At 53.0% G+C, this 14730-nt stretch overlaps 1 protein-coding gene across 3 annotated transcripts; it reads right to left on the bottom strand.

The window, feature by feature from the left end:
* Positions 1-6551: 6551 nt before the first annotated feature.
* On the bottom strand, positions 6552-11650 carry SBSN (suprabasin). Of its 3 annotated transcripts, XM_025367893.1 has the most exons (6): positions 10590-11610; positions 10183-10535; positions 9733-9966; positions 7995-8060; positions 7847-7891; positions 6552-6718 (listed from the first exon to the last, which is right to left on the bottom strand). In XM_025367893.1, exons 1-6 carry the CDS (start codon positions 11584-11586, stop codon positions 6695-6697), a joined length of 1719 nt encoding a protein of 572 aa, XP_025223678.1. In that variant the 5' UTR covers positions 11587-11610; the 3' UTR covers positions 6552-6694. The 3 variants fall into 3 exon arrangements, with proteins under 3 accessions (XP_025223678.1, XP_025223679.1, XP_025223680.1); XM_025367894.1 differs by lacking the exon at positions 10183-10535 and having other exon boundaries at positions 11212-11650; XM_025367895.1 differs by lacking the exons at positions 9733-9966; positions 10183-10535 and having other exon boundaries at positions 11212-11650.
* Positions 11651-14730: the final 3080 nt, after the last annotated feature.

Genomic DNA, 14730 nt, shown 5'->3' with positions numbered 1-14730 from the left:
AAAAATACAAAAATTAACCGAGTGTGGTGACAGGCACCTATAATCCCAGCTGCTCGGGAGGCTGAGGCAAGAAAATTGCTTGAACCTGGGAAGTGGAGGTTGCAGTGAGCCAAGACTGCACCATTACACTCCAGCCTGGGCAACAGAGCGAAACTCTGTCTCAAAACAACAACAAAAACTTGAGCCGGTTCAGTCTGACTCCAAACAGCTCTCTCTCTTCCATCACCATGCCACCCGTGTTCTTACGCGTGATGGCACCCACAAATCTGACATGCCTAAGTCATGTCCAAGGCCCTCTGGTCTCAGCTCTTCTCGTTAATTCACCACATCATTCATTCAGCAAATATTTATGACTACCTGCTCCGTGACACGCCTATTCCGGACACTGGGGATACAGCCTAGAAACCATTCTCCAGCTAAGTGACACCTCGTAATCCCAGCTCATGCCTGCAATCCCAGCACTTTGGGAGGCCGAGGCAGGTGGATGACTTGAGGTCAAAAGTTCGAGACCAGCCTGGGCAACACAGAGAGACCCCATCTCTAAAAAATGTTTTTGAAAAAGTAGTTGGGTGTGGTGGTACACGCCTATAGTTCTAGCTACTCCAGAGGCTGAGGTGAGAGGATCGCTTGAGCTCTAGAGGTTGAGGCTGCTATGATCGCACCTCTGCACTCCAGCCTGGGTGACAGAGTGAGACCTTGTCTCAAAAAAAGCATTCTCCTTGCAGAGTTTACATTCACGGTGAGAGAAGTTGGGCAATAGGTGACAGAGAGATGTTTTAAATAGGGCACTCGGGAAAGGCTCTTTGAGATGTGACCTGTGAGCTGAGCCCTGCAGGGAGTGGAAGAGTGAGCCGTGGGGATTAGCTGGGGCTAGTGGATTCCAAGCAGCGGGAACAGCCATGCAAAGGCCTGGGGGCAGGAGCCTGCCTACTGTATTTGAGGACCATTGTGGCTGGAGCAGTGTTGGGATGGGAGAAGCTAAAGTCAAAGAGGGAAAGATCCTGGGGTCTTGGGGACTATTACGAAGACTGACTTTTTTCTTTTTTCTTTTTTCTTTTTTCTTTTTTGTCGCTCAGGCTGAAGGTCAATGGCACAATCTCAGCTCACCACAACATCCACCTCCTGGGTACAAGCGATTCTTCTGCCTCAGCCTCCCAAGTAGCTGGGATTATAGGCGCCTGCCACGATGCCTGGCTAAGTTGTGTATTTTTAGTAGAGACGGGGTTTCGCCATGTTGTCTAGGCTGGTCTCAAACTCCTGATCTCAAGTGATCCACCCACCTAGGCCTCCCGAAGTGCTGGGATTACAGGTGTGAGCCACCACACCTGGCCAACTTTGACTTTTATTTTTACTCTGAATGAGGTGGAACCAGCCAAGGGTTCTGGGCTGCCATGGGTGCTAACAGCGTTCACCTAGGGAACAGATGGTTGGGGGTTGTGGAGTACAGAGACCAGGGAGGAGAGAAATTGGAGGCTGGACTCAGTCTAGTGGGAAGATAAGGCCTTGGGGGTGGGTGATGTCTCTGCTCCCTTCTGTGGGATGCCAGGTCTCAAACTGGCACCTACAGTCTCACCTCTTCCACGGGGCCTATCCCAGAGCCTACATTCAAACCCTAGCTCCACCGCTTACTAACCATGATCTTAACCCATCTGTGCAACAATTTTCTCATCTGTAAAGAGGGATGAATGTGAGAATTGAGTGAAGCAATACAAGTAAATTGCTTAGAGAAGTGTCTGCCACTCAGAAGCACTCAATATATTTCTCGGCAGTGCTGATCACATTGCTGTGGCTGGAATGCTTTCTTGGCAGTTGTTTAATCTTGAGACACACACATGCACACATCCTGAAATGCCAGATACATGGCTCACGCCTGTAATCCCAGAACCTTGGGAGGCCAAGGAGGGAAGATTGCTTGAGCCCAAGAGTTCCCAACCACGCTGGGCAACATGGTGAGACCCCGTCTCTACAAAAAATACAAAAATTACCAGGGTGTAGTGACATGTGCCTGTAGTCCCAGCCACTTGAGAAGCTGAGGCACGTGGATCGCTTGAACCCTGGAAGCAGAGGTTGCAGTGAGCCATGATTACGCCACTGCACTCCAGCCTGGATGACAGGGCGAGACCCTGCCTCAATTTTAAAAAAAAAAGTGCCAGATACAGAAACTTACTTTTAAAGAACACTCATTTGGCACCAGAACAGGGTGGCTCACACCTGTAATCCCAGCACTTTGGGAGGCCAAGGCGGGCAGATCACCTAAGGTCAGGAGTTCGAGACCAGCCTGGCCAACATGGTGAAACCCCATCGCTACTACAAATACAAAAATTAGCCAGGCGTGGTGTGCGCCTGTAATCCCAGCTACTTGGGAGGCTGAGGCAGGAGAATCTCCTGAACCCGGGATTTGGAGGTTGCAGTGAGCCAAGATCGTGTCACTGCACTCTAGCCTGGGCAACAGAACAAGATTCTGTCAAAAAAACAAACAAACAAGACAACATTCATTTGGATGTAGCCCCCTCCCCGTTCCTGGGAGTCGCAAGGGCAGCAGGCCACTTCACTGCTAGAGATGTCCAGCAGGGAAGTGCCCTTGAACAGGAACCTGGCCTTCACCACTTACTAGCTGGGTGGCCTCAGGCAACACGCTCCCTTCTGTGCACCTCTTCTTCAACATCTGTGAGGGCGATGATCATGGTACTTGCCTCCTAGGTGGTTGTGGGGATGAAATGAATCATGCCTGTGAGTGCTTAGCACAGACCCTATAAAAGATGCCCAGTGAGAGCCACACCCAAACTCCTCTCCCTGTTCTTCAACATCTTCAGAAACCGGCCCTTCCTCTCCGTGTTTCTCCCTAGCCTGGCTCCACCCGTCTCAGGCAAAGCAGCCTGTGTCTTGCTCACATTCATTCCATGGCCCTTCCCAACCTGCTCAAGCCAGTGGCTTCCCTTCTGCTTTTGGCAGACATTGACGCCTGGCCTTGACATCACTGCTTGAACCTCTTCGTCTGGGGGAAAATGGATAGGATATTTGTAATATGATTACAGATTGTCGTAACCAACAGGAAAAACAAGATCAGGGATATGAGAGAGAGTGACAGGGTGGCCGTAGCTCAGGTTGAGCGGTCAAGGTAGCTGAGATGCATAGGGTCGGGAAGAGCCAGTATGGGGGGCCGAGGGGCATGGAAAGTGTTGCTAGCAGAGGGAGCAGCATGCAAGACCTTCAGACAGGAGAGAGCCCAGCCTCTTTTACCCTCAAAACAGACTCAAAGCTCTGCTTTTTCAGAGGCCTCCCAGGACTGACTCAGTGTCTATCAATTATCTTGTATCTCTTTGGTATTTTCAGGACCCCCATCCAAGCAAACCCAGCAAGAAAATGTGCCTGAAAAATAGTCAATCAGCCGGACGATGGCCAGGCACGGTGGTTCACACCTGTAATCCCAACACTTTGGGAGGCCGAGGCGGGCGGATCACCTGAAGTCAGGAGTTCGAGACCAGCCTGCGCACCTGTAAAGGAGGCTGAGGCAGGAGAATTGCTTGAGCCCGGGAGGCAGAGGTTGCAGTGAGCTGATATTACCCACTGCAATCCAGCCTGGATGACAGAGTGAGACCCTGTCTCCAAAAAAAAAAATATATATATATATATATATATGTGTATACATATATGTATGTATATGTTTTTTAAATAAAAATAAATAAAGTCAATGAAAGCTTTCATTTCACAAAAGAAAGAGTCCCTTGAACTTTGCCTTTTCAAAAGCTGCCACTGTAGGATTCCTTTAAGTAGAGCCTCCCCCAATACCTGTGAAACGAAGTCCAGCACAGAGCAGACCCTCACTCAGTATGTGACATGAATGGAAGGTTCTATTTACATCAGTGCAGCAAGCAGGTGGGTGCCGTGGCTCAAACCTGTATTCCCAGCACTTTGGGAGGCTGAGGCGGAAGGATTGCTTGAGCTCAGGAGTTCAGGACCAGCCTGGGCAACATAATGAGGCCCCCATCTCTACAAAAAAAAATTTAAAAATTAGCCAGGCATGGTGGTGTGTGCTTGTAGTCCCAGCTACTTGAGAGGCTGAAGTGGGAGGATTCCTTGAGCCCAGGAGATTGAGGCTGCAGTTAGCCGTGACCCTGCTACTGAACTCCAGCCTGAACAACAGACCAAGACTCTGTCTCAAAAAATAAAGAAGACAAAATGCAGCAAACATAATGTTTACAGTTTACTTTGAAATGCATCAAAAATGTCTAATATGGGGCTAAATGGACAGATGTGTGATCAAGCAAGTATGGTAAAATCTAAGTGGTGAGAATGTTGGTGTTCACTATAAAACTCATCTTTTCATGATGTTTGAAATGTTTTCAAAATAAAATATCACAGGGGGAGGGAAGGAGCATATGTAACGAAATTATGGTATTCCACAGAATAAGGGAAAACGCAGTGACTATAAAGTGAGGAACCTCACGTTTTTTGCACAAATGTAGGCCCCTCCCCTTGCCAGTCATTGAGCTCTTATTGATGCGTGGCTTTGTGTGTTTGCATTCACATTCTGTTTATAGGCCTTGCCTCCGAGGAAAGCTGTGAATTCCCTAAGGGCAAGAACACTGTCTCTTAGTTCCAGTCCCCCACTGACGGAATTTTGGAGCTGGAAGCAACAGTTGTGGAATCCCTGCCTCCGGGAAATACGCTGCCTTCAGGCATCTTGCTCCTGGTTGGAACGCAAGTCTCCCAGCGCCCAGGCTAGTGCCTGGGAGTGTTACAGAGACTTCACGGGGAACCATGAGAAGTCAGGTGCTGGCGATAGACGGAGCCAGACCCAGGCCTGCTGTTTTCTCTGTGGGTGCCCTTGTCCCACTGAGCTGCAGCGTCCTCATCCATACAGTGTTGACGAGAAGAGGGCTTCTGCCTTTGGGTTGTGGGAGATTTAAAGAACATGAACGGGCCAGACGACGTGGCCTTGCCTGTAATCCCACCACTTCGGGAGGCCAAGGCGGGAGAATCCCCTGAGCCCAGGAGTTTGAGAACAGCCTGGGCAATATAGTGAGGCCCTGTTTTTTTTGTTGTTGTTGTTGTTTTTGCGACGGAGTCTCGCCTTGTCGTTCAGGCTGGAGTGCAGAGGTACAATCTCAGCTCACTGCAACCTCCACTTTCCAGGTTCAAGTGATTCTCCTGCCTCAACCTCCTGAGTAGCTGGGATTACAGGCACCCACCACCACACCCAGCTAATTTTGTGTGTGTGTGTGTGTTTTTAGTAGAGACAGGATTTCACCATGTTGGTCAGGCTAGTCTCGAACTCTTGACCTCGTGATCCGCCAGCCTTGGCCTCCCAAAGTACTGGGATTACAGGCGTGAGCCACTGCACCTGGCCAAAAAAATAATTTTTAATTAGCCAAGTGTGGTGGTGCGTGCCTATAGTTCCAGCTACTTAAGAGGCTGAGGCGGGAGACTCCCTTGAGCCTAGGAGTTTGAGAACAGCCTGGACAATATAGTGAGACTAGTGAGACCCCATCTCTAAAAAAAAAAAAAAAAAAATTTAATTAGCTGAATGTGGTGGTGCGTGCCTGTAGTAGTTCCAGCTACTCAGGAGGCTGAGGTGGGAGGATTGCTTGAGCCCAGGAGGTCGAGGCTGCAGTGAGCCATGATCGCATCTCTGCACTCCAGCCTGGACGAAAGAGCAAGACTCTGTCTCAAAAAAAAAAAAAAAAAAGAGAGAGAATCTGAACAACTCTGTACCCGGTACCTTGAGTCTAGCAAGTGCTCTATACTCAGTAATTGTAATCGTTGTTCCTCTGGGCTTTGAATGGTGCACAGATCTGAAAATGGGGCCTTCTGTGCCCCCACTCAGGTGGCTCCTGTCACCAACATGTCTTCCACCTGAGCCTTCCATCCTTCCCCTTCCTTCCCCTGAGAGGATCCCCGGGCCCATCCCATGTCTCACTTTTCCTGTTCACCGATTCCCCCTCTCCGCTGCTGCCAAAGGGCAAAGACCTCTGTTTTTCCAGAATATCCTTTGTAGCTCTTCACTGTCTGTCTCCCTCCACTCACTGACTGCGTAAACTTGGTCATGTTTCTTAATGTGTGCAAGCCCCCACGTGCTTCTCTATAAAATGGGGCAATAACAGTCCCTTTCACCTAACTGGGTGGTTGGGAGGAGTCAATGATGTCATGCAGGTAATGCGCCTGGCAGGCAGCCTGGCATGTCTTAACTGCACAATAAATACAAGTTATTGTTGTTATTCTTTTGGCACCCCACCCCCTTGACTGAGGATGCTACCTCCTGGACCCAGACCATTCTCTCCCGGTGTGTCTGTCCCCACCAGTGGCCGGCAGTGCTTTTCCCTGCACGAGTCCTCCTGCCATTAGCCAGCACGAACTTTGCGCCCCAGTAAAGTGTAGTTTGCCCCCATTACCTGCCCTTTTATGGCTGATCAGCCTGAAATCTCCAGCTCAACCCACGCTGTGCATCAGACACCCCGACTCCTTCAGCAAAGTAACAAGACAAGACAAGCCCCTCCCGCCTCCCGGTCCATCCCTCCTTAGGGAGCCCAGGGGACCACGATGAGACAGCATAGTGTATCGAGTTTATTCACAAATCCCAGTACAACCCCCTTCAGGGACTCCAGAAACCTGTCCCCCACCCCCAGCCCCTCCAGGTCATGTCAGCTGACGTGACAACGGCAACATTAGTCTCCCAGCAAGGGCAGGTGCCCGTTTAGGGCATGATGTTGGCGACGCTCTGGAAGAGAGAAGGACAGCAGGGTGAATGCTGGGTCCACAGTCATGACGAGGGCCTGAGACCTCAGCCCCACCCCTCAGGAGAAGCGCAAGAGGCACTGGCTGCTCTGGCCCCGGAGTTAGGTTCTGAGGAACAGCTTCAGGAAGACAGCATCTAAACTTAAGAACATGAGGAAGCCAGCTCCCGCAGCCAGAGGGGCTGGGGCCTCTGCAGGAACAAGCAAGCCTCGTGTGTTTAGCCTCAGAGGATGCTCTGCAGCCCCCATAGCCCAGGATACACAAGGGTGGGCCTTCCTCCTCCGTGACACACCCTCACCCTGGCCTGCACCCGGTCTCAGGCAGCAGATATAATAAATGCAAAAAAAGCCTGGGCACAGTGGCTTATGCCTGTAATCCCAGCACTTTGTGAGGCCGAGGAAGGGGGGATCACTTGAGATCAGGAGTTCGAGACCAGCCTGGCCAATATGGTGAAACCCCCATCTCTACTAAAAATACAAAAATTAGCTGGGCATGTTGGCGCACATCTGTTAATCCCAGCTACTCAGGAGGCTGAGATAGGAGAATCACTTGAACCCAGGAGGTGACGGTTGCAGCGAGCTGAGATTGCGCCACTGCACTCCAGCCTGGGAGATAGAGTGAGACTCTGTCTCAATAAATTAAAATAAAGAAAGAGAGTCAGGAGGTTACTTTGAGCCCCAAGTGGGAACAAGGATTCCACAGGAGCCTCTACACTGGGGTGACCTTGCACCAGGGAGAGGACAAAGCCACAGGCTCCCCCTCCCAGCATGAAGCAAAGGCATTTGCAGCAGGGTGGGGACAGGAGGGAAGCCAGTCAGGAATGAGGACAGGGAGAGAGAGGGAATGAGAACAGTCAGCAGCCCCTCCCCCCTCCCTGGCTCCCAGGGGCACCAGGGCCCTGGAGGTCTTCTCTGCCAGCTTGTGTTTGCCTTGGTGGAAATGAAAAGCACCCAAAAGATGAGGGCAGGGTGCAAAGGGGAGGGAGCGGGTGGAGAGAGGGAAGCCCAGGACTGGGTATCAGGTTGGAGGGTCCAACAGACACTGGGAAGGGATCAGGGTGAGAGTGTCTATCAGGACGCAGAGCAGAAAGGAGACACCGTGTGACACTCACCCTCCACAGAGCGGGAAGGTTGATGAAAGGCGTGTTGACCGAGGCCTGCAATCCAAGGACAAGAAGGTCAGTTTCCAGCGTCCGACCCACAGCCACGCTAGGGAACTCCCAGGGGCCTTCTCTCCCCTACCCTGGAGTCCGCACTTACCCCAGAGGCTAACGGCGTGGTTGTGGCCCCTCCTTGATGGCCGGAAGATCCGCTTTGATGGTTGCCCTGTGGACAAAGCCCAGACTCTTGTTACAAACCCTTAATCCTGGGGGTCTCCCAGTTCCCTTTCCCCAGTGACCTGGTCCCCTCCAGGGTGACTGGGGCTGGAGTGGGAGGCACAGCTTAACCCACTGCCTCCTCACTATCCAGAAGAAACCCCAAAGCCCGTGCTCCCGTGGGCATTCTGCCTCCTGCTACCTTTTCCTCCCCAAAGCCCCTTTTCATTTCCTTAACGAAGTGCCCTCAGTCACGGAGGAGGGGCTGGCGGAAAGGGAAGGTAGAGGACCCATGCCATTAGCAGGACCTAGTTTCACCTCAGCCCTGCCCTCAAATCTACCCTTCTATGCCCTGTCTAGCTGCATCCCTAACTCCACTGATCCTCGTCCTTAACCCAGCCCCAGACACTCAGTCATGCACCCCAGCAGCACCCCCAACCCCAGTTGCTGTTGCAAGCCCCAACTCCCACAGTGCACCTCTGCTCGCGGCACCCTGCAACCTGCCGCACCCACTCCTCTACTGCACCGTTCCTCCCCACCCTGGCTCTGTCTGGCGGCAGATGTGGCTCTGGGCTTTGAGTTCGGAGCCAGTCACATCTTGCAGATCCCAGGACCCCTCATGGAGCCTGGAAAGTGAGGGCGCACAGGAGTCCACCCTCTCCTGCTCCCCACGCTCCCTTCTTGGTGTCTGTTCTGTTGTGAGTGGCGCTATTTGCCTGCCTCCAATCTCTGTTCCCTCTACATATTTTATTATTATTATTTTTTGAGACAGAGTCTCACTCTGTTGCCCAGGCTGGGGTGCAATGGCACGATCTTGGCTCACTGCAACCTCCGCTTCCCGGGTTCAAGGGATTCTCCTGCCTCAGCCTCCTGAGTAGCTGGGATTAGAGGCGCCTGCCACCACACCCGGCTAATTTTTGTATTTTTAGTAGAGACGGGGTTTCACCTTGTTGGCCAGGCTTGCTCTTGAACTCCTGACCTCAAGCAATCCGCCTGTCTCGGCCTCCCAAAGTGCTGGGATTACAGGCATGAACCACTGAACTCGGCTTCTGTTCCCTCTACATAAATGGGTGAGAGAAACCTTCCAGAAAAACTCTCCTGGCTGGGCAGTGTAAGGGGAGAAAACGCTGGCCTGCCCTCCGCCAAAGCTGGGCACTAGCCACAGGACCTTGGCATGTCCCTTAACTTCTCTGAGCCTTTGTTTCCTTATCTGAGAATCAGGGCGCCAGCAGCCTCATCTTGACCACATCAGAGGGTAGTTACGAAGATTGCACAGGCCAAGGCTCATCTGCAAAAGCTGTTCCTCATGCTCACTCTCCTCACCAGGTTTTCTCAACACTCAATGCCTTTGCAGTGAGTGCCTATACTTGATCTTGATCTCAGGAACTGTTTCCCATTCCCCAGGAGGGGCTTCACGGTCCCCACTTGAGGCCCCCCTAACCAGGAGTGCCCACCACCCTGTCTGATACATGCTTTGCAGATAAGGTGGCTCACCCTATCTGACCAGCTACCACCAGCTCCTTTGTAAGGGAGATGGGGAAAGGGGAGAAGCACAGTGATACAGCTGCCCAAGCTTCTTTCACCAAACGAAGACTACATGGAGCCCCCCAAATGTCCCAGGGGTTTAACCTTTCCCTCCCCCAACCCCCATGTCCCCCATTTCCCCATCCCTGTTCACCTACATTCAGCAGCTGGTTGGCCTCCTTGCTGGCTTGGTTGACCCCATTATGAGCATTCTGCAGCTCCTTCCCGGCCTGGCCAGCAGCATGGTGGGCACCTTGGCCAAGCTTCTCCACTTCCTTTCCAGCCTGGTCAGCAGCATGGTTGACCCCTTGACCAAGTTTCTCTGCTTCCTTCCCAGCCTGGTGGACCCCAGTGTGGAACCCTTGGACCGCTTTGTCTGCTTCTTTTCCGGCCTGTTCAAGGGTATGGTGAACTCCCTGGCCAAACTGCTCTGCCTCCTTCCCAGCCTCATGAACCCCGGTGTGGAACCCTTGGACCGCTTTGTCTGCTTCCTTTCCAGCCTGGTCAGCAGCATGGTTGACCCCTTGGCCAAGTTTCTCTGCTTCCTTCCCAGCCTGGTGGACCCCAGTGTGGAACCCTTGGACCGCTTTGTCTGCTTCCTTTCCGGCCTGTTCAAGGGTGTGGTGAACTCCCTGGCCAAATTGCCCAGCCTCCTTCCCCGCCTCATGGACCCCGGGTTGGACACCGTGGACTGCTATGTCTCCCTCTTTCCCAGCCTGCCCTGCTGCATAGTGAATGTCGTGGCCAAACTGCCCCGCCTCCCTTCCAGCCTGACTAATGCCATGATGGAGGCCTTGGACCGCTCCGTCTCCCTCCTTCCCCACCTGCGAGGCAGCATGGTGGACTCCCTGGCCAAACTTCTCTGCTTCCTTCCAGGCCTCATTAACCCCATGGTGGATCCCATGGCCGAGCTTCTCTGTTTCCTTCCCAAACTGACTGGCAGCATGGTGGACCCCCTGGCCTAACTTCTCTGCCTCCTTCCCAACCTGACCAGCAGTATGGTGGATTCCCTGGCCAAACTTCTCTGTCTCCTTCCAGCCCTCACTGAGACCATGATGGACTCCCTGGCCAAACCTCCCTGCCTCATTTCCCGCCTGCCCTGCAGCATGGTGGATACCCTGGCCAAACCTCCCTGCCTCATTTCCGGCCTGCCCCACAGCGTGGTGGGCCCCCTGGCCAAACCTCCCTGCCTCATTTCCGGCCTGCCCCGCAGCATGGTGGACCCCCTGGCCAACCTTCTCTGCCTCCTTCCCAACCTGACCAGCAGCATGGTGGGCCCCCTGGCCAAACTTCTCTGCCTCCTTCCCAACCTGACCAGCAGCATGGTGGATCCCCTGGCCAAACTTCTCTGCCTCCTTCCCAACCTGACCAGCAGTATGGTGGATCCCCTGGCCAAACTTCTCTGTTTCCTTCCAGCCCTCACTGAGACCATGGTGGGCCCCCTGGCCAAACCTCCCTGCCTCATTTCCTGCCTGCCCGGCAGCATGGTGGATACCCTGGCCAAACCTCCCAGCCTCATTTCCAGCCTGCCCCGCAGCATGGTGGGCCCCCTGGCCAAACCTCCCTGCCTCACTTCCCGCCTGGTTGGCCCCGTGATGGACCCCATGGTGGATCAGTTTGTCTGCCTCCTTCCCAACCTGTCCAGCAGCGTTGTTGACCCCATGGCCAAACTTCTCTGCTTCCTTTCCTGCTTGTCCAATACCATGGTTGATCTCATGGGCTACCTTGTCCATTCCGTGGTTGAGCCCCTGGACGCCTTTGTCCAACTCCTTGCCGGTGTGGCTCCCCATGTTGCTAAGTCCGTTGAAAACCTTCTCCACTTCCCTTCCAGCGTGCGTGATTCCACTGTTGATGCCATCCAGGGCCTTGCCCACCTCTCTCTCTGCATTGCTCAGCCCTCGGTTGATCCCTTCAATGACCTTCTCAATGGGGTCATCGCTGGCCGCCCATCCAGGCAGGGCCCCCAGTAGCAGAAGGAGGGAGCAGGAGCTGACCAGATGTGCAAGATGCATATTGCTGGGAAGGTCGGGGAGGATGCAGAGAGGAGCCTGGGAAGCCACACTGCTATTTATTCTCTCTCCCTCTAGCCCTCTTCTCCACCCCTCATGACTCAATTACCCCTGTGAGGCACTGACTTGGTCCTCAGTCAAGGAGGTGTTTCCCAGGGAGATTTGGAGTTGAGCAATGGAGAGGAGGAGGAAGAGAGGGTGAGTCATGGATGGAGAAGAACTCTGGCATCTTTGCTTCTTGCCCTCCACCCCAGAGATGGGTGTCTGCCCTTCCAACCACCTCTTCTTTTCATTCCTCACCCACTGTCCAGGACTCCTCTCTCTCAAACCCACCTTCCACCACTCTCCGTCCCTGGGATGCAGGAGATTCCTCAACACCTCACTCCTCTCAGGCATCTAAGCCTCCAGCTCCCCCAGCAGTGAGGGGCTACAATGATGGGAGGCACCGTCTGGAGAGGGAAGAACCCTAGGGGGTTTGAGGGAGTCATCAGACCTCATTCTTGTGGGCCGGCCCCTGCCCTTCACTCATTCCATTCCAGCCACACAGGCCTTCTCCCTGTTCCACAAACACACCAAGCTCATTCTTGCTGCAGGGCCTTTGCACATGCTCCTCTCTCTGCCTGGAATGCAGAACCCAGATCTTTACATGGCTGGCTCCTCCTCATCCGTACTTGACTTAAACGCCAACTTTGAAAGAAAACCTCCCCTGACCATAACATGACATTAATTATACTCTGTAGTATCACCCTTTTGTTTTCACAGCAAAAAAAAAAAAAAAAAAAAAAAAAAAATCTGAAATTATCTTTATTTTTTATTGCTTGTCTCACCTACTAGGAATGTAAATTGGTCATGTTGGTCACTGCTGTATTCATAGCTTCTTGAACACTGCCTGGGGTTCAGTAAATATTTATTGACTGGACAAATGGATAGATTCAAGGAAGCCAAAGGAAGAGACTCCAAGCCCAAGTCTGGGTTTCACAGGGTGCTGGAGGGAAGGGCGCCTGGGTCGCCAGGACAGCATAGGGTCTCTTGGGGAGTGTTGCGGATTTTGGAGGCGGGATCCCATTCCTGTCACAGAACCCAGACCGCCTGCCTCCCAGCCCTTGGGCAAGGGCAGGGGGCTGATTGCCATGAGCTGGAACAGGACGCAGTGTCTCCTGAAAAGCCGGTCGAGGCAGCCACGGGGAGGGGCCGAAGACCCGGGGCAGCAGGAGCCTGTGAGACAGAACCTGGGCTGGGGCCAGGCGCTCATCCTTCCTGCCCTCTCCGCATGGGCCCTCCTAAGCCCCAACCTGAAGCTCCAAGCGTTGACATTTTGGCTCAGGTTGGAGGGGAAACAGCTGAGAGTCTGACCTTGGGCATGAAAAGGGCATTAGAAGGAAGGGCAGCTGGTGGTGGGCAGGCTTGGGGCAGCAGATGGATCTAGGAGCCGGTTTGGAGGAGGCTAAGACCAGAACAAGAGCCAGTGGGTGGCTACAGTGGGTGCAAGGGTGAAAGATATTTGGGTTTTGGTGCCAAGGGGAGAGACTGAGAGAGGGGTGGAGGTGGGATTGCTGGTGGGAAGGCCAGGCAGGAAGGAATGTGCAGGGTGTGAGCAGCTGGAGGTGGCAGAGCTATGTGTGTGGGTGCCCAGGTGTGGCGAGCATCTGCACGTGTTTTCAGGCTTTGCTCAAACAAGAGTGCTAAGGCCCACTCCCCTCAGAGGACCCAGGGTTCCTCTCCAGCTCCTGGACACTTGACTCCACCCAAAGACAGGCATCTCAGGACAGATACCCAGAAGCTTCTGCCTTCTCTGGGCTCTGCCTATAGAGGGTGACTAAGTGTGCCACCTCTCCAAGCTTGAGTTCATCAAATCTGTTTCCCGGTTTCACACTCCAGGGAAAAAGTCAACTTCCTGGGCAAACTCAGGTGTGGTTTTTCTGCCCTGGTCCAGGGCCGAAATGATGGAGTTTCCTACACCAGGAGGTGGCTGGGCAGAGAAGAGTGGGTGATGAGTGTCAGAATCCTAATCCACCCGGAGATCAAGAGGTGGCATTTCTCCCACTTTGAACTGTGTTCCATCTTCTTTTTGTTTTTTTGGAGGCACAGTCTCGCTCTATCCCCCAGGCTGGAGTGCAGCGGCGTGATCTCAGCTCACTGCAACCTCTGCCTCCCAGGTTCAAGTGATTCTCCTGCCTCAGCCTCCTGAGTAGCTGGGATTACAGGTACACGCCACCACACCTGGGTAATTTTTGTATTTTTAGTAGAGATGGAGTTTCACCATGTTGGCCAGGGTGGTCTCAAACTCCTGACCTCAGGTGATCCACCTGCCTTGGCCTCCCAAAGTGCTGGGATTACAAGCGTGAGCCACTGCACCCAGCCAAAATCAGCCCTTTTTTAATCCTGGTTTTGTCGATGTTATATTTTTCACCTCCTTGATTGTACACCAAAATGTAGCCCCCTTTGTTTAATTAATCATCTGTGTTTTGGTCTCAGTTCATTAAAACCTCCTCACCTGTACACCCAGTTTACTTTCTTCTCCCAGGCTATCAAAGAAGGAGAACCTCCGCCTGCCCCAGTCCCATGGCAGGTGCTTGGCAAATGAATTTCCCATGGATGTTGGCGGAAGGAAGAGGTTATATCATTCTGCCCCTTCTTGCATCCATCCCTCTCTAGGATGGTGACTCCTTCCTGGCGCAAACCCCGACTCCCCCTGAATCTTGGTCACAGCTGCGTGTCAACCTGCTGTGCAGGTGAGGGTGCCTGCCTGTGAGTCACTGAGGTGCAAGCAAACCCCTACCCCGGGGCTGCAGGGGAGGGAGCTGTTTGTCCACTTGTTGTTTGTCAGATGTTTATTGAAAACCTGCTTTGTGTTGTTCTAAGTGCTGGAGGCACAGTTGTGAACAAACAAGAACACGAGCCCTGTGAGGGGTTTAGAGCCCAAGGGGGAGACATTGAACAAACAAACCAATCAATAGATCATGACAAACGACATGAAAAGCTGCAAGGAAAAGAATGGGTGCTGCGAGAAGATGTGACGTGAAGAGTGTGATAAGATTGGCAATCAGGGCCGGGCAAAGTGGCTCACGCCTGTAATCCCAGCACTTTGGGAGGCCCAGGCAGATGGATCGCCTGAGGTCAGGAGTTTGAGATCAGCCTGGCCAACAT

This window comes from Theropithecus gelada, chromosome 19 (genome assembly GCF_003255815.1).
Source record: "Theropithecus gelada isolate Dixy chromosome 19, Tgel_1.0, whole genome shotgun sequence".
Lineage (NCBI taxonomy): Eukaryota > Metazoa > Chordata > Mammalia > Primates > Cercopithecidae > Theropithecus > Theropithecus gelada.
The sequence above is the reverse complement of the archived record's forward strand: the minus strand, read 5'-3'. Positions and strand labels throughout refer to the sequence as shown.

What these genes read in the sequence shown, in the direction of transcription:
- SBSN (XM_025367893.1), bottom strand. Translation starts at nt 11,586, where the DNA reads ATGCATCTTGCACATCTGGTCAGCTCCTGCTCCCTCCTTCTGCTACTG. An exon ending in AGGCCAACCAGCTGCTGAAT is followed by an intron (nt 8,061 to 9,732) that starts GTAGGTGAACAG and finishes CTTTGTCCACAG; the next exon opens with GGCAACCATCAAAGCGGATC. An exon ending in ACCTTCCCGCTCTGTGGAGG is followed by an intron (nt 6,719 to 7,846) that starts GTGAGTGTCACA and finishes TCTCTCTTCCAG; the next exon opens with AGCGTCGCCAACATCATGCC.